Source organism: Camelus bactrianus, chromosome 21 (assembly GCF_048773025.1).
Source record: "Camelus bactrianus isolate YW-2024 breed Bactrian camel chromosome 21, ASM4877302v1, whole genome shotgun sequence".
In the NCBI taxonomy this organism is placed as follows: domain Eukaryota; kingdom Metazoa; phylum Chordata; class Mammalia; order Artiodactyla; family Camelidae; genus Camelus; species Camelus bactrianus.
Genome location: NC_133559.1, coordinates 8,187,830 through 8,211,888, shown reverse-complemented (window position 1 = coordinate 8,211,888; position 24,059 = coordinate 8,187,830). Strand labels below are relative to the sequence as shown.

At 41.8% G+C, this 24,059-nt stretch overlaps 1 protein-coding gene across 7 annotated transcripts in view; it reads left to right on the top strand.

Moving 5' to 3' along the window:
* GON4L (gon-4 like) overlaps window positions 1-24,059 on the top strand; it is a 65,697-nt gene that overhangs the window by 37,836 nt on the left and 3,802 nt on the right. For 6 of the 7 annotated variants that reach the window (XR_012501320.1, XR_012501321.1, XM_074349533.1 and 3 more), the window contains 15 exons: window positions 762-802; window positions 1,398-1,501; window positions 4,588-4,789; window positions 5,319-5,405; window positions 6,355-6,526; window positions 7,991-8,135; window positions 9,282-9,432; window positions 12,833-12,949; window positions 13,344-15,035; window positions 15,494-15,749; window positions 16,233-16,417; window positions 17,345-17,542; window positions 18,763-18,906; window positions 23,249-23,392; window positions 23,494-23,613. Coding sequence is in view for 5 of the 7 variants with exons in the window: in XM_074349533.1 (XP_074205634.1) it covers window positions 762-802; window positions 1,398-1,501; window positions 4,588-4,789; window positions 5,319-5,405; window positions 6,355-6,526; window positions 7,991-8,135; window positions 9,282-9,432; window positions 12,833-12,949; window positions 13,344-15,035; window positions 15,494-15,749; window positions 16,233-16,417; window positions 17,345-17,542; window positions 18,763-18,906; window positions 23,249-23,392; window positions 23,494-23,613 (3,758 nt within the window). In the remaining 2 variants the exon portion in view is untranslated. Of the gene's footprint in view, window positions 1-761; window positions 803-1,397; window positions 1,502-4,587; window positions 4,790-5,318; window positions 5,406-6,354; window positions 6,527-7,990; window positions 8,136-9,281; window positions 9,433-12,832; window positions 12,950-13,343; window positions 15,036-15,493; window positions 15,750-16,232; window positions 16,418-17,344; window positions 17,543-18,762; window positions 18,907-23,248; window positions 23,393-23,493; window positions 23,614-24,059 lie in introns of those variants that run through there. The other variant, XM_074349536.1, reaches the window with a different exon arrangement.

The following is a 24,059-nucleotide window of genomic DNA, read 5'->3' as shown; positions in this document are numbered from 1 at the left end:
CTTAAGATACTGAACAGAGACACTCTTCTGGTTCAGTGACATGTTTACCTTCTTGGTGTGGACACTTTTCTGGAGCTGCTGTATCATACTGAACTTAAGATCAACCAAAACATTTAGATCTTTTTCAGATTGTTTTCGAGCCGTGTCACCTTTTTGTGCCCTTAAGAAATTGATTTTTGAAAATCCTAAAAATGAGACTTTAAATTTATTCCCATTATGTTCCATCCAATTAATTTGAGAAAAACCTAGAATTCTGAATCTGTCATCAGTTGGTCTGACAATTCCTTTTGCCTTTATATCATTTACAGAGTTGATAAGTGTGTTTTCTGGGTATTCTAGGTCGATGATGGGATTGCTGGATAGTTCAGGTCCAAAGTTAGGGTCCTATGATACACTACTGGAGACTTAACTCTTGATGCCATTCATGACGATAGACCACAAACTATGAATTTATCTTCTTATAAAATCATCTAGCTCTCATTTTTGTATGTCTTCCCACAAGAATTTAAGCTTCATGAGAGTAAAGTTCTGTCATGTATCCAAGCATCTATAACAGGGTTTGAGGCATGTAGTTGGTGATCAGTAAGTGTTTTTGAATGGATGAATGCATGATGGATAGATATGAAGATTTTCTCAAACGCCTTGCTGAAAACAACTTTCATTGTTTTCTTGGAATTCCTTCTATTGCAATATGAAACAGATTTGTGCTAACAACATACTGTTTGGCTTTTTTTTTTTTTTTTTTTTTTTTTTTTTTTCAGAAAAGGAAGTGAATGAACTGATGGAAGAGCTGTTTGAAACTGTGAGTAATGATCTTTGAATGAGAACTCAGGATGGGAAAAGTAGAATCTCCAGCAAGCTCTGATGTTTGGTCTCAGAGACCTTCTCTCCAGAAGGGTGGTCTGACCAAGCAAATTTCCCTTTTAGTCCACATAGGAGAGAATATAGTGGTAGGAGAATTTTGCTAAATAATAAATTTTGACTATCCATATGTAGGTTATTCTTAATAAAATTTTCCTTGGAAACTTTTGGATGGCCTGTCATTTGGTGCATCCTTAAAGGTTACAAACTAGTTTTAGATTATTCTGAGCACAGATAGTTTACCTTTCTCATAAGTTTGTCTCTCAAAAGATATTTTGAACATTTTGAGTTATCCATGATCTGTCCTTATCATTGCAAGTTGACAGGTTGAGAAACTTTTTTCCTGGCATAACAGTCTCCCCATGTGTGGAATTGTGGGAACCCTGAAGTGAGAGCGGTCCTGATGCAAGCTCTTTCTGTGTTGCCAGCATTACTGAAGTCCTATAAGTTGTAGTCTTCACTTTCCCTTCTCACTGCTGGCATGACTTCTGCATGCCCATTCCCCAGAAAGATCCTTCCTTTCCTTTTCCCCACAGTTTCAAGATGAGATGGGATTCTCCAACATGGAAGATGATGGCCTAGAAGAGGAGGAACGTGTGGCTGAGCCTCGGCCTAACTTTAATACCCCTCAAGCCCTACGGTAGGCTAGCCAAAGATTTTGAGATTTACAGTGGAGGAAAAGTGTATGTCTAAAAAGGTTTTCAGAAATTGTGGTTAGTAGTTTTCCGTCCCTGACTATGTGCTGTTACTGATATAAGGAAGCAGAGCCCTGGCAGGGTGTCAGGTGGCAAGTGAATAAGTCTCCTTATTATGGGGCAGTGCAGCTATAGACCAAGCTGTATCTGTTTGGGAAAGGAGAAAAAGCAGTAGCTGGCATCCATAGCAGCCTCTCCAGGTGAATGGTGCTGGAGAGGCGTGTAAGCTTCTATGTGGCCAGCCACAGAAACTACCGCAAATTATAATATTTAGTATGTCCCTTTTGTTCTTCTATTTGCCGTTAATGTCTAGTAAATGTTAATGAAAGTTTGATAGTCACTAAGGCGTTAATTGAGCAAACCATGAAGCACCTGCAGTAATGTCCTGGAGTCTGAAATGTAGGTACTGCTCTCTTCACATAAGCTGGCATTTCTGTTTCCCACCCAGAAAAATAGAGGCTTTTTCCCCCCTATTTTTGTGATGAGTTTGCATAATTCATCAGTACTTCATTGTTATTCATTCTGAGTAGCAGCATACTATTGTTAGATGACTGGCTGGATGTCAGGGTATGATTTGTGTTGTGGGTGGAACAAAGCAAAACTAAGAGACCAATAGCCTCTAATTAGTCCTCTGTTGTGACTTAACAGCATTACCCAGCTAGAGAGCTTTGGATCAGCTGAAAGCTAGACCTTCAGGGAATTTACAATTTAGTGAAAAAGACAAGGTATACTAATTAATGTGTAAAAACCAGAAATATCAGTTATACTCCATTACAGTAAATACCATAATATAACTACAACAAAAATCTAAAGTTCCTCCCCCCCCCAGCTTTATTGAGATATAATTGACAAGGAAAGTTGTAAGGTATTGAAAGTGTACAGTGTGATGATTTGATATATGTATACATTGTAAAAGGATTACGCCCCATCGAGTTAATAACACTACTACTACCTCATATACTTACTTTTTTCTTGAGAACATTTTCAAGATTTCTTAGTCTGTATCTGACCCACTTATTTCAAGCCATGTTTCATAGAAAAAAATTCTAGTGTAGCAGAAAGGAACCACTCCTCTTGGGAACTTATTATACTGAAATTTGATCTGTAAACATATTTCAGTTCCACTAATTAACTCTGTGTGTGAATTTTTAAAATTTGGGACTCTATTGTAACTACTTAAAATCCTTGTTCATGAATATCTTCTGGTATTTGGTTGATCTGCTTGGGCTGCTGCTGCTTCTCTTGCAGCTGGAAATGCAAACCTAGCTTAATCTTCAATTAAATAAACTATCACGAGGAGAGTGAGTTACCTGTGCTCTGTTTATCGACTGTCCAAGAAATACTTAAAAATCATGTGCAGGCTGTTTTTGCATTATCTACGTTTTTCATGCTTCTGTTCTTCTGTTCCTCTGCTAATGGTGCATCAAAAGAGTTTTCAGTTCTCAGTAAATTTGTACAGGCCCATGACTTTAGGTTTTCATCGTGAGCGTGCCCATACTTGCAGTAAATATTTTGAGAGGAAACATTATCTTTATCCCTACAGGCTCTTGAAAAACATTATTATCATTTTAACAGTTGCTACAATATAGAGGATTTCTTGAAATAGGATAACCTGCCAGTCATAGCTACTTGAGCAGGTCTTACCCTGTTTGCATAGAGTATCAGCTCATGCTTAATCACTTCAGTGTCTTGTTCTGCCTCTACCTCAGAACTAGCATGATAGGTATTTGGATTTTTACTTCAGCCCTGGACAGATTCTCTCTCAGGAGGTACGGGTGAGAGGGTAGGGTTAAAAAACTTGGAGGAGGAATTCGGAGGGCTAAAAGAAGGTATTTCCATGGAGAATAGTAGGGTAATACTTGAGCCATCTGATCACTATTCATCATAAGCTATGATGTATTTTAGTACATCCCCTTCTTACTTCATGCTAGAAGGTCTTTGACTTTATTTGTTTGGTCTTTGACTTTTTACAAAAGGAAGGCAGGGCAGCCGAATGGATAAGAGTTGGAGAATGGGAGGAGCTAGGCTGGGATGGGAGTAATAGGTAAATGAGAGAGCAGATGCTGTGCTTTGAGAAGATTCTGTATCACCATTAAGAATAAGTCCCAGTTTGAGATTTACAAATGTTAGCCACTATATATAAAAATAGATTAAAAAAACAGTTTCTGCTGTATAGCACAGGAACTATGTTCAATATCTTCTAATAACCTTTAATAAAAAAAAAAGAAAATGAAAACAAATATATGTATGTATATGCACGACTGGGACATTGTGCTGTACACCAGAAATTGACACATTGTAACTGATGGTACTTCAATTAAAAAAATAAATTAAAAAAAAGAACAAGTCCTATATTAAAGTAGATATCAGTGTGATGCTGAAATGATGGGTTCCCAGTAGCTCCTTGAATGCAGACATTTCCCTGCTCTTAGATTTTTTGTTTATTGTCCCCTTCTTTGTATATTATTTACAGGAATGATTTTAGAAGGGGACAATTTGAAATCATCTTATTTGAATCTATGCTAACAACTTTGGGAGAAGATTTGTATAGGCTAGGAGTTTGTCTGTTGACTAAAGTGAAATCTGGAAATTAGCCATCCCCTGAAGAAGCGGAGTTGGGAGGATGGAAATCTCTGGAGCCCAGAAAAGCAGCTGGGGTTAAGTCCGGGTGAAAGATAACAGGGAGCTCTACTAGAGCAATGGCGGTGGCGGAGGAGAGAAGTGGAAGGTTCCAGAGCTGCTCCTCTAGAAGCGTGGTCAGATCTTGGTGCCAGGTCACATGTGGGGAAGAGCAAAACAGAGAATCAAAGATGAGTCTGTGCCTCTAGTTTGACTGATGGGTTGAGAATGGTTCCAGTGGGAAAATGGATTCATGAGCAAGAATGGATTTGGGGTTATGATAACGTGTTCATATTTAGGCAAGTGAGTAGATGGAAATCATTCATACTCTCTTAGTCCACCATTAGAAGGAATTGGATGTGTTGTGGACCTAGGGAAATACTCACATTCAGTCATCTCCTTTTGGGGGTAGGTTTGAGGAACCACTGGCCAACTTGCTAAATGAGCAGCATCGCACAGTGAAGGAGCTACTTGAACAGCCGAAGATGAAGAAATCTTCAGCCAAACAGCAGCAGGAGGTAGTAGACAGGGTTAAGCCCCAGAGTGAGAAAGTTCATCAGACTCTGATTCTAGACCCAGCACAGAGGAGGAGACTCCAGCAGCAGATGCAACAGGTGAGACTCTTCTCTGTAATGTTAATGCTGGATCATCCATTGGCTTGACTCTGAAGCCAAAAATTAGCAGGTTTACAAAAGTCAGAAATAGGTGTCTTAATAACCATGGAAACCACAGACCACAGGATCTTCACATCATCCGTTAGGATCTTGAAAGGTTATCATGTTCGTGTCCTTATGGCTCACGTAAGAGTGCATGCAAGCACCCTGAAAGTATTCAGAATTACAGATTTCAAAGAATCTTTAGCAATCCCTTCTAAATTTAACAGCCTTACTGCCAGAGTAGTTTTTTCTTCTTTCTAATCTAAGTCCCTCTGGCTTGAGGTTAAACTTCCTCTGGTTCTGTTATTTTGCTCAAGGGGAACGTATCTGAGAAAAAACTTCATACCAAGATACTGTGTTGTTCTCATAGTCTCTCTAGAAAGCAAAACATATATGATAAAAGTGCTTACATCTTAGTATGGTCTTCTGAGTTCCTGAAATGACAACATCATAACACATCACTGTATTATTTTCTTTCCCTCTCCAGCATGTTCAGCTCTTGACGCAAATTCACCTTCTCGCCACCTCCAACCCCAGTCTCAGTTCGGAGGCCAGTACCACAAAGATATTTCTTGTAAGGTTTCAAATATCCCTAACTCTAAGGAATTGAGTATGCAGTTAGTTTGGAAGTCATTCTCACAGCTCTTCCCCATCATAAGCTACATTTATTCTTCTTTCCTGCATGTTTTGGTAGCTGTTTGTATGGCTCCTGCGTTTGCTGAGTGAACGTGAGCCATTGATTCCCATGAAAGGACGGAGAGTGTATTCAGTTTTCTTTAGACAATCCCTCTTACTTTTTCGTTCGGTTCTCTTCCTCACCTTTAGAGCTACCCATCTTAGGTTTTTTAGTACTTCTGTTCTTTTTATTGAATTTATTAAATATTTATAAGGATCCTATCAGTGTTTTATGTATAAAATTAATATCGCTCATGACATTTTGAAATCTTTTGGAGGGAGGTCTTTTAATTTCAAAATTTTAAATTCTATAAAAACTGCCCCTGAACTTCAGGGCTCGTAAAGATGATATTCTTTGCCTCTTGGGTAAGTCTTTTTGGAGTTTGAGGAGTATGTTGGCTAGTAGTCTAAGCGTCCTTGGATAGTCAGCATGGTGTATCTCCGTCTCAGATTGTTCAGAGGATCATGAGAAGTACTTTGTTCTAGGTGTTATTCAGAGAAACCCAAAACAATTTCTTTTCTCTCTTTTATTTTTCTATTTTAAGTAATGGCTCTCATTCTTGAGAACCTTAATTCTAGTTGGGGGCCTACGTCGTATGTCCAAAAGGCTGAGGAACACTCAGACTGAGAATAAAACAAGAACAAATTAGTGCTTCACAAATCCCCGAATTTCTAAGGACTTAGCAAAAGAGCGGTCTTAATGGAATAATGTTAATTGTGAAAGACTTTATGATGAATTTTACTTGTTTCTATCCTGTTATAGGAAGGACAGTTTTTCACTCAGAGGCTAAGGGCTGCTGGTATTAATTGTCTGAAACTTAGATTTCCTTTGTGTCCTGTTTTCCCAGAAAGAGCTGGGAACCTTTGCTCAAAGCTCCATCGCCCTTCATCATCAATTCAACCCCAAGTTTCAGACCTTGTTCCAACCCTGTAACCTGATGGGAGCTATGCAGCTCATTGAAGACTTCAACACACATGTCAGCGTTGACTGGAGTCCTCGTAAAACTGTCAAGAAGACCGGTAGGGGGCAGATGTGTCCGCTTGAAGTTTTAACTTACAAGGAGAAGTGGGAGTCTTAGCCCGCAGATAGTTTCTTAAGGATAGTTTCCTGAGGTTGGAGGAGATAGGATATTTGTAATTTCTTCCTTCTGTCTTGTATCCTCCCTCTGTGCTCATTATCCAAGTTCTAGAATTAGATGATAATACTAGGACTTAAGTAAGGGATGGAGGCAGTGGACAGGACACGGCTGTGGAGGGTAGAGAGGTGGCACTCGGTGCTAAGGTTTGGACTTAGATGTGAGGGTAAGCATTAGGCGTCAGGTCAAGACAGACTGATAAAGATGGAAGTCAGGTGGTAAAGTCAGGTTGTGTTTAGGCTTTTACTCTCTTGTTTATTAGGATCATTTTATTTCCTGTAATGATTGTAGTGACATCTCCATTTTGAGTGACATGTTGATTTGGGAGGTAGGAACAAATTAGAGATGATGTACATTTGCCGCGTTCAGTATTTTAAAGAAATGTTTATGCAGCTTTGGTTTTTACCTTGCATTGGTTTAGTATTTTTTGAGAAAATATCTGCTGTTTTTTTAAACCAGGTATTTGCTTCTGATTTGTTTCATGGTTCAGCAAATTAGTTGTGGTTTGCTCTGGATTTGGGTTTGTCTTTGGACTTGATTTTAAATTCCTGACTCTTCCAATTAAATTGAATATAGTTGGATTTTGGTGCGTTAAGTCATGGACACTGATCTCCAACTACTTTATTAGTTATATGTTGGTAATGAAAACTTAACACTGAACTTATAGTAATAACTTACACATAGAGCACCCTGTGTTTTTCTTCTGGGTATATAAAGGTAACACTTATGGAAGCACACATAATGGATATTATAGTGCTTAACTCTGGAAAAGCAGAAGTGCCTGGAATTGAGAGGCTTAGACAGCAAGACAGAAATGAATGAGACTGAATTGTCTCATTCTTTTTATGGCTTTTTGATGAGAACCTCAGGAGGAATGTAGGAGAACTTAATGAAAGTTAAGTAAGAGCCAAATCAAATAAAATTTGGAGTACCAGGTTTGTGAGGTAGATTAAAGAAGTTGGAATCTTATCCTGGAAGAAAGAATCGCTGAAGGTCACTTAACTTTCAAGGATTTAAAGGGGGAAGGAGGTAAAAATTTGTTGAGCATACACTGTGTGCCAGGTATTACAAGGTGCTTTGTAAGCATTTATATTACTTAGTGTGTTAAGTGTTCCACCTAGGAAAGAATAAGAGAATGAACTTTTAATAACAGTGAATGGGACTTCTTTCAGAAGGTGTATGTTAGACTGAGAAAGACTATGGAAACTTTGGGTGGGAGGGTGGATGGGTGGGAGGGCACCGAGTTAGGTAGGGGCAGCTCTATCTAAATGCAAAAACAGATTCAGAGCTTTTGTGAAGCCCTCTTTTGTTACAGAATGTCATTTATCACAGATTTTTTTCCTTACAGCCTATGAATTTCCCTGTTTGCCAAAGCAAGTAGCTTGGACCCTAGCCACAAGCAAGGTTTTCATGTATCCAGAGCTACTTCCAGTGTGTTCTCTGAAGGCAAAGAATCCCCAGGATAAGAGTTTCTTCACCAAGGCTGAGGACAAGTAAGGATTTATAGTAAGGGAACAAAAGCACGAAATATCCCAAGGAGAAGACCAAGTTCTTTTTTTTGAGGAGCTTAGGGGTAATAAGGCATGTATAATAAAGACTGGGTGCACAGGACCAGAAGGAAAGCAGTGTAGATGGGCACAGATCTCTGTGTGTGCCTGTTGCAGCAGTGCCAAACCCTGCTCTTTGAGGGAATGACATGGGCATTTTTGAAACATTTTAAATGGTTTCTTTTATTTATTGTAAAAACTAACTTCATAATAATGTTAGAGGAAATATTTCAAAAGAAAGCAATTTTTTGATCCATTATCCTAAATCACCCCAAGATGAATGATTTTTTCTTTTTTGTGCGTCTTACGTAATTATGGGCAACTTAAGTGTACTTTGGATTTGCTTTTTTTAACCTAACGTCTTCTTGAAATTGTTTTCCTGTGTTCTGTGCTTTAATTTTGTCCTTTTGTTTGTTTGTTTCCGTATATTGTCTTTTAAAGCCCTATGATTAATATTTAAATACTAATGGCCCTGAGATAGTCTTTTAATTTGCCACTCCCCCACCCCCGGTTGTTTTAGCTGTAAATGAGGCTTCCCCACGATCTTCGTGTGTAGAGCCTTTAAAAATCTTTTGAGTTTATCCCTTTGGGTAAATTCTCAAGAGTGAGATTATTGGATAAAGGTCGTGACCACTTTTATAGCTCTTGATATGCACGGCCGCACCGCCATGAGCACACATACACGCGTAACGGTGATTGAATGTTTTGTTGGGAGGTAGTGTTGGTGCCGATTTAATGTGCCTGATGTGGTGCCTGTTATTCATTTTTTATTTGTTTATTAGAATTATTCTCCTTCCTTTCAAACTTCACTTATATTATGAGTATAAAGCGCATCATGTCCCGACACTTGTGAGGGATTTATGCTTAGCGTTTCCTCTTCCCACCTGATTGTGCACTCCCCATGGAGTCTTACTCATACAGTACTTAGTAGCGCTCAGTAAATACCTGAAATTTTCTGTTGACTTGCCATTAAGTTGTACAAGAATTAGACGCAGAAAAAGTGCATTATGGGATGTGGATGGAGTTCGTCTGGGAGGCTTCTCAGCAGGGTGGACTGTGGACTGTGACTGAGTGTCATTGCTCCTTTCTCAGTTTGTTAGCTTTAGGGCTAAAGCACTTCGAAGGGACTGAGTTTCCTAAGCTTCTCATCAGCAAGTACCTTCTCACTTGCAAGACTGCACACCAACTGACAATGAGAATCAAGAACCTCAACATGAAAAGAGCTCCTGACAACATCATTAAAGTAAGTGCTTCCTGCATGCGCCCCTGGGTACCTCGGCGAGGTGCAGCCATTCGGTTTTCTTCTTCTTGGTCACAATGAATAGGCTTTTAGCTGAGGCTAATTCCTCCCACCTGCACAGTGGATTAATCACCCTCTTGCCTTTCAGGGACAGTGATCCATTCTTTTCCTGTGAAGTGTCGTCTTCTTCCTCAGTTATGGATATTGCCCCTAAATATACAATGGTTCATATTTTTTAATATTTCTCAAACCTGTTTCCCTCTAGCCATTCACTCTTTCTTTTTTCACTCTAACCTTCTTCAAAGGACAGGCAGCAGCCACTTTATCCTTCTCCTTAACTCTTTTTATTTAAATATTTATGTCAAAGTCATAAAAGTGTACACTTTAAAGAGGCAAATAGTTGAAACAGTTTAAAGAGTCAGATGGTTCTTTGAGGCTTGTCATGAAAAACAGTATTTTCCTCCCTACTTCCTGCTAACCAAGGTTTTTGAGGGGATGGCATATTGAACTTCACATCCAGATAGCATTCTTACAATTGTTATTTGATGTTATGGATTTAGGTTTTATTTATTAAATGTAAACCGTGGAAGGTCCAATTTTCTCACTGTAATTATATCACAATTTTGGCTAGATTGTATTTGGAGTTTCCATGATGAATACTATGTAAATTTTCCCACAACTGAGCTGTGTAGTGTATCATGATTACTTTGCTTTTCCTGATGAATATTTTGTTTCTCGTGGAGTTAAAATTGCATTTTTGGAGGGTTGGTGGGACTTGATCTTACTATGTATTTATTACCCGTTCAACATTAAAGTCGACTTCAGTTTTCTAAATCTGTTTTCAGTGTGTTCAGATATTTTAGGTGTTTTGCTGTCTTCTTCATCCTCCTGAAGAAATGCTTCCCAGAGCCCTGTGAGGCTGTTCCGCTCTACCCAGGTTGCTCTCTAGGCTTGTGGCCCTGATGTCTTCTCGGGCTTTTTCTGCCCCATCATCCTGGGGACTCATTTTGCCTCTTACTTGTGTTGGATCCTCTTAATTCTGAACCCTATGTCTGTTTGCTTTACTTCCTTGTTTTAGTGGAGCACATCCTAGTAGCATTCTGAGGAAGAGCGCTTGAGAAACACATTTTTAGAGTTAAACTGTATTCAGGGTCTGTCATAACATGACATGACCAGAGTCAGTTTCCTAGTTGACTGGATGCCTGGTTTGTGTGTGTAAGTGTTGTTACTAGGCGACTTAAGATCTTACCACTGGGGGAAACTGGGTGAAGGACACATAAGACCGGTCTGTACTATTTTTGCAACTTGCTGTGAATCTCTAATTATTCAGAATCAGAAGTTTGAAATATGTCTGTATTTGGATCTCCCACTTCTGTGGGTTTAAACACTAGGTTGAAAATCACTTTATTAGAAAATTTTAAGGGCCTTGCTCCATTTTCTTGTAGTTTCTAGTGCTGGCTGTTTAGGAATTTGGTGCCCTTTGGACTCTTGGACCTTTGTGTGATATCTCTTTTTTTTCTGTCCCTCTGGCAACAAGTAGGATTTTTCCTTTTCTCCAGTGTTTTACAATTTTATGGCAACATGTCTTTTTAGCTTTGAAATTTGTGTTGCTTTTATCTTTTCTCTCATTTTCTCTCTCTTTGTAGGCTTTTACCTTTTAAAAAATTCCTTTTTTGTTTGTTTGTTTTCACGGGGTTTTAAGAGGGGACAAAGCCAAATGGATGCGTTTAAGCTGCCTGTTTTCACAGTAAGTTAGCCCTTAAGTGTTGAACCTGTCGAAGTGTGGATGTTCTCCCCACAAAGATCTCAGATTATTTCCTAATTGGCCACTGAGTGGATTCTTTTCTGCTCTTATCCTATTTAACTTTGCAGTTAAAACCGTAGTTTACTCATTCCTTCTTCAAACTCCTGTCCCCTGATGTCCTGTGATACCAGGACTCTTACCTCAAGCTGCTCCTTCATGCACTCCTGCCCCGCTCTCCCCTCAGCGTCAGTGTTCCGTGATAAATTCTGTGTGTGGTCTTGCCCAGTTTCATGATTTTTGCGATTATCTGTCTCTGTGATTTTCAAATCTGTATCTTTGGTCTAGATTTCTCTCCTGAGCTCCAGCTTAGTGTCACCACCTGTTTAAAGGAAGTCTCACCTCGGTTGCCTCACTGACTCCTCACACTGAACTTGGGTCTCCTTCTGCACCTTCCAGTTGTTGCCGCCGCTCCCCTCCCCCCACTCTCCCTTCTTTGATCTGTTCTTTGGGAATGATGTTACTGCCTAGCTGTTTTCTCAGCCCGTTAACTGAGGAGTTTCCTCGACTCCTCCTCCTTGATCACCACCATTGTCTGTCACCAAGTTCTCAGTTTTCTGTTTCCTGCTGGGGTGCCCACTGGCTAGTTCAGGCCTCCGTCACACCTGGATTAATGCAGTGGTTTTCTAAGTGGTGTCTAATTCTGGCTCCCGTTTATTCTGTCCTGCGAGTTGCTGCCATAGCCACCTGCATGTAATCCTTCAGCGTAGGGTTCAGACTGCTTGGCATGGCACAGATGGCCTGTCCTGCCTGCCTCTGACTTGTCTCCTGAAGTCTCTCCTCATTCCTTAGTTGTTGTGGCCAGACCATCTCTTTGTGCTTCATTAAACATGTCCATGATAATGAACATGAAGTATATTCTGCCTCATATAGCAGAGTGTCCGTTAAGATTCATCTATAGTTGCGCCTGCTCCAGAGAAATCTTTATTGTTCAGCTGTGAGTTGTGTGTCACTTTCTTGTGCACGTCTTTATACTTTTTGATACAAAATGCTATTATTGGTCTACTTGGTTGTCTCTCCCATTAGTCTGTATGGTCTTTGAGAGCAGGAATTGCTTCTTTACTTGTATGCTCAGCTTGTAGCATGGTGCCTGGGAAGCAGAAGACACTCAACAAATGTTGAATGATTGGGTGCATACTGTCAGTGTAAGTTCAGTTTCCCTTTGTTTACTCTTAAAACTGAACTGCCTCAGTCTCTCTGTTCTTCTTTCCCTTCCCTTTTAATGTCCTTCACGCCATTATTTGCTTAAAAGGAAGTTTCCATGTGGCCAGGATGAAGGTTAATCACTTTCATTGCATCTGTTGAGCAGGAGGAAATTTTAAATGACCATTTGCATTGTTTTCTCTGTGACTTAAAATTTTTCCCTTCCTGCTGACCAGAATGGAGAGCGTCAGAAGATACTGAGCAATTGTAAAATCTTCATTAATTAGGTAGTAGTTAATTTGAAATGCAGAAGCATTCAGCACATGCTGTTCATGTATCTGTTTTATGGATGAATGTGTGTGTGTGTGTGTTAAACCACTGCCTACCTCGCCCCCGAGCCGGACAGAGGGCATTGTTTCTGGAATGAATGTAACTCATGCTTTATTTCTTCATGCTCAGTTTTATAAGAAGACCAAACAGCTGCCCGTGTTAATGAAGTGCTGTGAAGAGATCCAGCCACATCAGTGGAAGCCACCTGTGGAAAGGGAAGAACACCGGCTTCCATTCTGGTTAAAGGTACAGTCTTCCTCCTCAAAGTGTGTCAGAAGCAGAAGGTCACCAGAAACATCAAAGGCTACTTTGCACCTCTGATGCTTTGGTTGTAGAACTAGGCCTTGAGAAATCTTCAGTCACCCTTCCTCTACTCCTTCTCCACTCTTCCCCCAGGTGATTCTATAACCTTTTAAAAATGAAGGTTAAAATGATAGTTTCCTAAAGGAGATTCAGGGAAGAGCTTCTAGAGTATACAGTTGGAATGCAGTCTTTGTAGACATTTGATCTTGTGCAGAAGAATCCTTCTTGAAGTGATGTCTAGAGATTGTCCTGAAAAGGTCCTTTGCATCTCGAAAGCCCTATGATTTTTTACCAAGTTCTGGCACGTGCTGCATCAGAGTGTTCTTGTTCCCAATAGGCCAGTCTGCCATCCATCCAAGAGGAGCTGCGGCTCATAGCTGATGGTGCCAGAGAGGTAGGAAATGTGACCGGAACCACGGAGATCAGCTCAGACCCAGGCCTCGGAAAAGGCAGCTCAGAACTGGGGAGTGAAACTCGGTACCCACTGCTGCTGCCTAAGGGTGTAGTCCTGAAACTGAAGCCAGTTGCCAATCGTTTTTCCAGGAAAGCCTGGAGACAGAAGCGGTCATCAGCCCTGAAGCCCCTCCTTATCAGACCCAGCCCCTCTCTCCAACCTAGCTCCGGCCCTGGGAAGACACCGGCTAGGTCAACTCAGTCAGAAGCCCCTCCGAGCAAAACGGTGGTCGGGATTCCTCACATGATCCAGCCAGCCACTGTCTTACAGAAAGTGCCAGGTGGCACTCTGCCGGGGGTCGCTGGGGGCGATAGTTTTGAGACTCCAGCAGCACTGCCTGCTACACCCCCTGACACCAAGACCAGCTTCCCTCTGATTGAGCCCCAGACCCTGGTCCCCTCTGCCCCTGTGCCCAAGGTAATGCTGCCCTCACTTGGTCCTTCTAAGTTTCGAAAGCCCTGTGTGAAACGGAGGGGCTCAAAGAGAAAGGGGGCCAAGACCTCTCTCTGTCTGAAGACTGCCCCCCTCCTCCACTCTGCACCTGTCATCTTCACTGTCCCTGCCACCACTGTGAAGGTTGTGAGCCTTGGCAGTGGCTGCAACATGATCCAGCCTGTGAATGCTGCTGTGGCCCAGAGTCCTCAGACCATCCCCATCACCACCCTCTTAGTTAACCCCACTTCCTTCCCCTGTCCGTTGAACCAGCCTCTTGTGGCCTCCTCTATCCCACCCTTAATTGTTTCTGGCAACTCTGTGAATCTTCCTGTACCATCCACCCCTGAAGAGAAAGCCCAAGTGAATGTGGACATCAGTTGTCCTTTGGCTGAGGGGAAAAATGCCTTTCAAGGCCTAGAACCCAAATTAGAACCTCAGGAACTCTCTCCCCTCTGTGCTGCTGTCTTCCCCAAAGAGGAGCCCAGCCCAGGGCCTCCACCGGCCGACAGAGCGTGCCAGGAAGAATTGTCGGACAGCAGTTCCTATGGCTGGACTATAGTGAAAACAGAGGAGGGGAGGCAGGCTATGGAACCACTGCCTCAGGGCATCCAAGAATCTCTAAACTCTTCCCCTGGGGATTTAGAGGTAATTGTCAAGATGGAACCTAAAGACTCTTGGGAGGAAATCTCTGGTGGATCCCCTGAACAGGAAATCAAAGAGGAACACTGTGTGGAATTGGGCACTGGCTTTCCACGTGAGGAGTCAGGCGGTGCTAGAGAGGTGAAGATACAGACGGCCCTGCAGCAGGAGGAGGAGAGGAGTCAACCAGCTAAAGCCCCTTCAGCTTCTCAAGAGCCTGCTGATGGAGGAAACTCGGGAGAAATGAGCAAAGGGTCCCCAAAGAATGCTTCATCCTGCGCTGACCCTGACATGGTGCTTAGCAGCCCCCCAGGGAAGCCCGAAGACTTGTCTAGCGCTGATGGTCAGTCAGTGGGGACCCCGGCTGGGCCAGAAACTGGAGGAGAGAAGGATGGGCCAGAGGAAGAGGAAGAAGAGGACTTTGACGACCTTACGCAAGATGAGGAAGATGAGATGTCATCAGCTTCTGAGGAATCTGTGCTGTCTGTCCCGGAACTCCAGGTGAGAGTTGTGGAATCTTCTCACGTATTTTGTGGACTCAGTAATAAGTTTAATTTACTGATAGTTCACCTGTTCTCTTGTTGGACTAGAGACTCGACATAGTCCTAAGATCATTTTTATTTGACTTTTGAATGCATTAGGAGACAGAATTTGGGGATTGAAGTGAGAGGAGAGGCACAGGGTGAAATTTTACTTATTATACTTGACTTAAACTCATCTGAACTTTGAATTGAATTACCTGAGCAGAATTTAAATGATCAAAAAAATAGATCATAAATATGGACCCTGGCAAAGGAAGATTATCTTCAGGGTAGAGATGGACTTTTCAAAACACATCTGCTCCCTCCTGTCCTTTGCTCCAAATGATTAACCTCAGTTCCTCCTCAAAAGCTCTTTGCAGTCAGTGCTAGGTGAGGCATTACAGGCCTCATGATCACTCTTTGGGGGGTGGTTTGCAGGAAACAATGGAGAAACTGACTTGGCTCGCATCTGAAAGGCGCATGAGCCAGGAGGGTGAGTCTGAGGAAGAGAACTCCCAGGAAGAGAACTCCGAGCCTGAGGAAGAAGAGGAAGAAGAAGCAGAAGGAATGGAAAGCCTGCAGAAAGAGGATGAAATGACAGACGAAGCGATTGGAGACCCTGCCGAGAAGCCTCCTACCACCTTTGCCTCCCCCAAGACTGCTCCAGAGGTGGAGACCAGCAGGACCCCACCAGGTGAGTTGGGCAAGCCTGTATTCGGCAGGTCTCAAGTGACCCCATTTTCTGAGGGACATGTGCAGAGTGGCTAGCTTGTAAACCAGGTGGCCAGTTTCCAGAGGAGATCCTCTGGCTCCTCCTGCCAGCCTCCCTTCCTCAGAACAGGTGTTTAACCTGGTGCCATTGTAGCGGAGCGGTGCTCAGAAATTTTCAGTTTGACTCTCATCAGCTGCTTTGTATTTGTATTTGGTTCACGCAAGTTTTTATACTGGTTCTTAATTCATCTGTCACATGTGAGGCCAAGAGCTGTGTTTATTTTGGAAAACACTGCTTATTCCTCACCAAGACAGATGTGCCTCTCATACCATTTTTCCAACAGCCTTTCTCCTGAATTGCCCCATAACATCGAGAAGGATTTTGATGGGAGGGTGTACATTGGTGGAGTGGGAAGAGTAGGGGTTGCAGGGACAGAGAAACAGTCTTTTTCGCATGTACTCTAAGGAGAGAGCGTCAAAGCTGCTGGAAAGGGCCGGAGCAATCATCGAGCTCGCAACAAGCGGGGGAGCCGTGCCAGGGCCAGCAAGGACACCTCCAAGCTGCTGTTGCTGTATGATGAGGACATCCTCGAGCGGGACCCACTCAGGGAGCAGAAGGATTTGGCCTTTGCTCAGGCTTATCTGACCAGGGTAGGCAAATGCTGCTTCCTGTTACTGCCAGTCCCTCTGAATAAGACTGCTTCTCCTTCTAGGCAGGTGTTTTAAAAGTGAAGTCTGCTCTTCAGGCTGCGCAACAGCCTTCTATGCCTCTGCCTTTGCTTTCCTAGAATTACCAAAAGAACTGTCTGAGAGAACCACAACAATGCAGGGTTCAATCATAAGCAGATTTATTGTTACTACCTTAACATCACCCCTGTATTGCCCAGAAATTGGGGGAAGATGATTCCCATCATGAGTGAGAGGTTATGACTTGACTGAATAGGCTAATGAGGATCTTTACTGATCCCTTGGCTTCAGAAGAAAGACTTTTGGTGCCCTGGCCAGACAGTGGACCTCAGTGATCTTCAGAGACATGAACCAACCTGTTCCTGGTAGTTATCCTTATCTCATCCTTTTGGTAACCAGCTGGTTCTTTTATTCCCCCCCCCCCCCCACAGGAAAGTGGTGTACTAGCAGTGATAGTCATCGTTTTGTTCTGTTTTTTTTGTCTCCTAATATTTTACTAACATTGGTAATTTATATATTATTTACCCTCAGATGATACTGTGCCGAAATGTATATACCAAGCACTTCTTACCTGTTTCAGTACAGAGCTGAAATCTGGAGGGAGAGTTTAGGGTTGTGAGCTTGAGAAAAGCTTACCTGGTTTAGTGGGTGGGATTGTGGTCCCTGGAAAATGAAGGCTTTTCAGTTGCCCACTTCCAGAAAAGGAGCTGTGCCTTGCTCATGGCTCTGTGTCTCCCACTAACAGCCAGATCTTAGGACCTGTCAGAGGAGTAGCCTCTGAAGGATACTTTGAGAGCTTTCTAACAGTAACTCCTCCTTCTCCCTCTGTACCACTGTTTCTTGTTGGGGCCCAAAGAAACGGTGTTGATGATTGAAAGTCCTTCTGTATAGGTACGAGAAGCCCTGCAGCATAGCCCTGGCAAGTACGAGGACTTCCTTCAGGTCATCTATGAATTTGAGTCTAGTACTCAGAGGCAGACAGCCGTGGATCTCTACAAGAGCCTGCAAATTCTGCTCCAAGACTGGCCTCAGCTGTTGAAGGACTTTGCTGCTTTCCTGTTGCCCGAGCAAGCTCTGGCCTGTGGATTAGTAAGTAGATGGGCAAAGACAGCACACTGGGATTCCTGGGTCAGAGCGAGACTGGGATTGAATAGCGCTGGTCAGCACTGCTTCAGTCTCCCACTGCTTTCAGTCAGACTGCCTTCCCCTACAGTAAGGTCATAAGAGCCTTCTTCTTTTCAAGGGATAAGCTTCCCAACTCCCGTTCTCTCATTTGCTTTATGCGTAGCATGAGGGGTTTTACCTCTGTTGCCAGTGGAGACCTTAGGGAAATCATATGCTCTTTGCTTCTCACTGTTGTGAAATGGGCATTCATTCAACAAATATTTGAGTGCCTACTATGTGTCAGACAAAGTTATAGGTACTAGAAATAGAGTAATTATAAAAGACAAAAATCCTTACCCTCACGGAGCTTACATTCTCTTGGGGAAAGTCAGGTTAAGTAAACAGCAAAACATATATATTATAATTATATATATTATAAAAATTATAAACTATATGTATACAGGAAGATATATAGTATATAGTGCTTTATAATGATAATGTTGCAGTTTTACACATGGTGGTCTGGGCAGGCCACTATGGTAAGGTGATGTTTGAAATGTTGGAGAATAAGGGGAGAGGGTGTAGCTCAAGTGGTAGAGCACATGCTTAGCATCCATGAGGTCCTGCATTCAGTCCCCAGTACCTCCTCCAAGAAAAAATAAATAAACCTAATTACCTCCCCCCATCAAAATAAAATAAAATAATAAATTAAAAATAAATGAATAATGAAATGTTGAAGAATCAGTGTCTCAATGTGAGGGATATCCCAGTAGGATAAACCTAGGAATAAAGGATATGATGAGATTATTCTGATAGTCTTAAAGCAGTTACATGATAATGAGAGATTATGCACATTGTGCCAGTCTTCTCTTCCTGCGTTATTATGAGGATCAAATGAGGGTATGTGAAAATTCTTTGTAAACTGTGAAATGTGTCTGATCTCACAATCCATGAAACAGTAAACAACTTGAGATGTATAACCCTTGAATCTTTCGTTTATACTTTAGTTGTCTTGGGTTGGTAGACCCCAGTGACCCAAGGGGGACAGATGCTATGGTCCTAAAAAAGACCTCACAGTTGTAAACCAGAGCTTTGTTATCCCGCATGCCCCCAGCACATTTTTCTTGATTCTTATGCTTAGAACCATCAAGTCCTACTCAAGCTGTATAGGTGACTCCTCTTTTGCCCTTTATCCACTCTGGTAGTTTGAGGAGCAGCAGGCTTTTGAGAAGAGTCGCAAGTTTCTCCGGCAGCTGGAAATTTGCTTTGCAGAGAACCCCTCACACCACCAGAAGATTATCAAGGTCCTCCAGAGCTGTGCAGACTGCCTGCCCCAGGAAATCACTGAGGTATTCTTTCCTGTTTTGCTGCCTTTCCATTGTCTGGGCTTTCGGCCTTCCCCTTCTCCCCTCCCTAACCGATCCCATATCCTCTTGCTTCTGAGCAATGGGCTTCCTGGAAGGGATGAAGAAGGCAAGGAAATTTTAGACTTACCTAAAGCATGAAGCACTGGGACAGGTGGTGGTTGCCATCTGAAACCAGAGCCTGACTGCCCTTCATAGGCTCAGGAATGCCCTCCGTGCCCTGGAATGGAAGTCCAAGGAAGAAGGAGATGGTGCCCAGGTGGGGCTTGCCTCATGGCTCTGCTTGACTTAGTGCCTGGGCTGGAGATCAGTATGGCAGGGATAGAGAATGGTGTCATTAGGAATCAAACCTGTTAATAATATAGGCAGACCTCAGAGATACTGCATGTTTGGTTCCAGACCACCACAATACAGTGAATATTGCAATACAGCGAGTCACACAAATTTTGTTGTTGTTTCTCAGTGCATGTAAAAAGTATATTTACACTATACTGTAGCCTGTTAAATGTGCAACAGCATTACACTTTAAATATAGTGTACATACCTTAATTAATGCTAGCCATCTGTAAATCAGGTATACTTCAGTTTAAAAAAAATGCCAACCATCATTTGAGCTTTCAGTGAGTTGTAATTTTTTTGTTGCTCAGGTGTCTTGCCTCAGTATTGATGGTGCCAGCTGATCAGGGTGGTGGTTGCTAAAGGTTGGGGTGGCTGTGGCTGTGGCTGTGGCTGTGGCTGTGGCTGTTTCTTAAATAAGGCAACAGTGAGGTTTGCCGCAATGATTGACTCTTCCTTTCATGAATGATTTCTCTGTAGCATGCAATGCTGTTTGATAAAATTTTATTCACAGTAGAACTTCTTTCAAAATTGAAATCTATCCTCTCAAACTCTGCTTTATCAACTAAGTTTAGGTAATATTCTAAATCCTTTGTTGTCATTTCAACAGTCTTTACATATCTTTACCAGAAGTAGATTCCATCTTAAGAAACCACTTTATTTATTCTTCTGTAGGAAGTAACTCCTTATTTGTTGAAGTTTTGTCATGAGATTGCGACAATTCAATCCCGTCTTTTGGCTCCACTTCTAATTCTAGTTCTCTTGCCGTTTTCTATCACACGTGCAACTACTTCCTCCACTGAAGTCTTGAGGCCTTCAAAGTCCTCCATGAGGAATGCAAACACCTCCTTCCAAACTCCTGTTAATGGTGATATTTTGACCTCTTCTCATGAACCACAAATGTTCTTAATGGCATGTAGAATCTTTTCCAGGTTTTCAATTTCCTTTGCCCAGATCCATCAGAGGAATCACAATATAGTGTTATTAAATGTATCTTTTTAATTTTTAAAAATTTTATTGAAGCATAGTTGATTTAAAGTGTTAGTTTCAGTTGTACAGCAAAGTAATTCAGTTATACATACTTATTTTTTTTCATTATAGGTTATTACAACATATTGAATATAGATCCCTGTGCTATACAACAGATCTTTGTTGTTTATCTATTTTGTATATAATAGTGTGTATATATTAATCCCAAATTTTTAATTTATCCTTCCCTCCCAACCCTTTTCTCCTTTGGTAACCTGTAGTTTGTTTCCTATGTCTGTGAGTCTATTTCTGGTTTGTAAATAAGTTCATTTGTATCATCATTTGTTTTTTAGAGTCCATATATAAGCGATACCATGTGACACTTGTCTTTCTCTGTCTGACTTACTTCACTTTGTATGATAATCTCTAGGTCCATTCATCTTGCTGCAAATGGCATTATTTAATTCTTTTTAGAGGCTGAGTAATTTAATGTTCCATTGTATGTATATACCACATCTTTATCCAGTCATCTGTTGATGGACGTTTAGGTTGCTTCCTTGTCTTGGCCATTGTAAATAGTGCTGCTATGAACATTGGAGTGCGTGTTTCTTTTTGACTTAGATTTTTGCTGGATATATGCTGAGAAGTGGAATTGCTGGATCATATGGTAACTCAGGTTTTGGGGAGGTTTTTTGTCTTTAATTCTTATTTTTTGTTGAAGTATAGTTGATTTACAATGTTCGTTTCAGGTGTACAATGTTCGTTTCAGGTATATAAAGTGATTCATTTATACATATACATATATATACATATATATATTTTTTCAGATTCTTTTGTATTACAGCTCATTACAATAAATTGAATTTAGTTTTCTGTACTATAAAGTAGGCCCTTGTTGTTTATCTATCCCAAACTCCTAATCTGTCCCTCCCCCCTTTCTATTTTTAGTTTTTTTAAGAACCTCCATACTCTTCTTCATAGTGGCTGCACAAATTTACATTCCCACCAACAGTGTAGGAGGGTTCATTTTTCCCCACACCCTCTCCAGCATTTGTTATTTGTAAACGTTTTAATGATGGCCTTTCTGACTGGTGTGAGGTGATACCCCATCATAGTTCTGATTTACTTGAAATGTGTTTCTTATATAATAAGACTTGAAAGTCAGAATTACTTTTTGATCCATGGGCTGCAGAATGGATGTTGTGTTAGCAGGCATGAAAACAGCATTAATCTCGCTGTACGTCTCCATCAGAGCTCTTGGGTGACCAGGTGCATTGTTAATGAGCAGTTGTATTTTGAAAGGAATCTTTTCTCTGAGCAGTAGGTCTCAATAGTGGGCTTAAATATTCAGTAAACCATGTTGTCAACAGATGTGCTGTCATCCAGGCTTTGTTGTTCCTTTAAAAGAGCAGAAGCAGAGTAGATTTAGCATAATATGGAACGGCCCTAGGGTTTTCAGAATGGTAGAGGAGCACTAGCTTCAACTTAAAGTCACTGGCTGCTACAAAAGAGTCAGGCTGTCCTTGAAAGTTTTTTTTTTTTTTATTGAAGTGTAGCTGCTTTACAGTGTGTTTCAGGTATACAGCAAGTGATTCGGTTATACAAATACATACACATATATTTTTTTCTTTTCAGATTCTTATTTTGGATAAAAATAATTTTTTTTTATTGAAGTGTAGTTGATTTATAGTGTTCGTTTCGTGTGTACAACAAAGTGATTCAGTTATACATGCACATACATATGTGTATGTATGTGTGTATATGTGTATATAGATATAGATATCTGTCCTTTGAAGTTTTGAAACCAAGCAGTGACTTCTCTCTAGCTGTGGAAGTCCTAGATGTCATCTTCTTCCAGTACAAGGCTGTCTTTTCTACGCTGAAAATCTGTTGTTGGGTGTAACCACCGTCATTATCATCTTAGACCTTCTGGATAACCTACTGTAGCTTCTGTATCAGCACTTGCTTCTTCATCTTGCATTTTTGGAGACTGCTTCCTTCCATAAACCTCATGAACCACCTCTCCTAACTATAAAATTTTTTTCTACATTTTCCCCTTGTCTCTCAGCCTTCATAGAACTGAAGAGAGTTAGGGCCGTGGTAGGCTTTGGCTTAAGGGAATGTTGTGGCTGGTTCGGTCTTCTGGTTTGATCTTAGACCACTAAAACTTTCTCCATATCAGCAGTAAGGCAGTTTTGCTTTTCATCATTTGTGTGTTCACTGGAGTAGCACTTTTAATTTCCTTCAAGAACTTTTCCTTTGCATCCATGAGCTGGCTGACTGGCACAAGAGGCCGAGCTTGTGGCCTGTCTCGGCTTTAGACACGCCTTCCTCACTGAGCGTAATCATTTCTGGCTGTTGATTTAAAGTGAGAGATGTGTGACTCCTCCTTTCACTTGAATGCTTAGAGGCCACTGTAGGGTTATTAAGTGGCTTAATTTCAATATTGTTGTGTCTCAGGGGGTAGGAAGGCCTGCGGAGAGGGAGAGGGAGACAGAGGGGGAATAGCTGGTCAGTGGAGTGGTCAGAACACACAGCATTTATCGATTAAGATTGCTGTCTCTATGGGTGCAGTTCGTGGTGTCCCAAAACAATTACAATAGTAACATCAAAGATCACTGATCATAGAGCCATAATATATATAAAAATAATGAACAGGTATGAAATGTTGTGAGAATTACCAAAATGTGACCCAGAGACATGAAGTGAGCAAATGCTGTTGGAATAATGGTGCTGGTAGACTCACTTGACTCAGGTTGGCCGCGAACCTTCAGTTTGTAAAAAACGCAGTGTCTGAAGTGCATTAAAGCGAAGCTCACTAAAACGAGGTGCATTGTACCCCTCTTGTGCAGGGAAGCATGGATGGAGAGGAAGTTTAAGAACTCTGAGTTATCAAAGAGAGGTTTCTCTGTGTCTCCCAGTTGACAGGGAAAGTAGAACTCGGAAGTGTGTGGGATTGATTTGGAATGGTGGCCCAGAGAGGCTCTGGGGACTTCATCTCTCCCTCTACAACCCTCCCCAGCTCAAGACACAGATGTGGCAGCTCCTCAAGGGCCATGACCACCTACAGGATGAGTTCTCCATCTTCTTTGACCATCTGCGCCCAGCAGCTAGCCGGATGGGTGACTTTGAAGAGATCAATTGGACTGAAGAGAAAGAGTATGAGGTACAGACTGTGAGGCTGCAGTAGGGTTGTAAAGGGGAAGGTCGTGTGTAGGAGGGATACCTGCCCAGGGTCTGTGTTGAGTGGCACCCACTCCTCCCCAGTTTGATGGCTTTGAAGAAGTGGCCCTGCCTGATGTGGAAGAGGAAGAGGAACCTCCCAAGATACCCACAGCCTCAAAGAACAAAAGAAGAAAAGAAATTGGGGTCCAAAATCACGATAAGGTATACCAGGTTGTTGGGGATTACTTATTTTTCATGAATCAGACTTGAGTTTTCTGTCTAAGTGGGTCTCTGACTTAGTGTGGGATCCGAGGCAGTCGTGGAGCAGGAACAAATGGTCGGGCTGCTGTGGACACGCAGAGCCCCTGGGAAGGTCAGTGCAGGTGCTGAAGGGGCCCCACCCCTGATTGCCTCATTAGAAGCATCTGTTTCTCTCTGGCTCAGAGCTGTTTCTCTTATCTTTGGCTCTTCTTCTTTCTGTTCATATGAAAAATGGAACCAGGATTCCTCATTTTGATTATGACAACAGCTAATACCTAGCTTGTTACAGAGTGTCATGTATCTCTTGGAGTTATTTTTCATGAATTATTCACTCATTTAATTCTCACAGGACGCTGAAAAAATTGCTCTTGTTTGCATTTTACAGAAGAGGAAGCTGAAATGCAGAG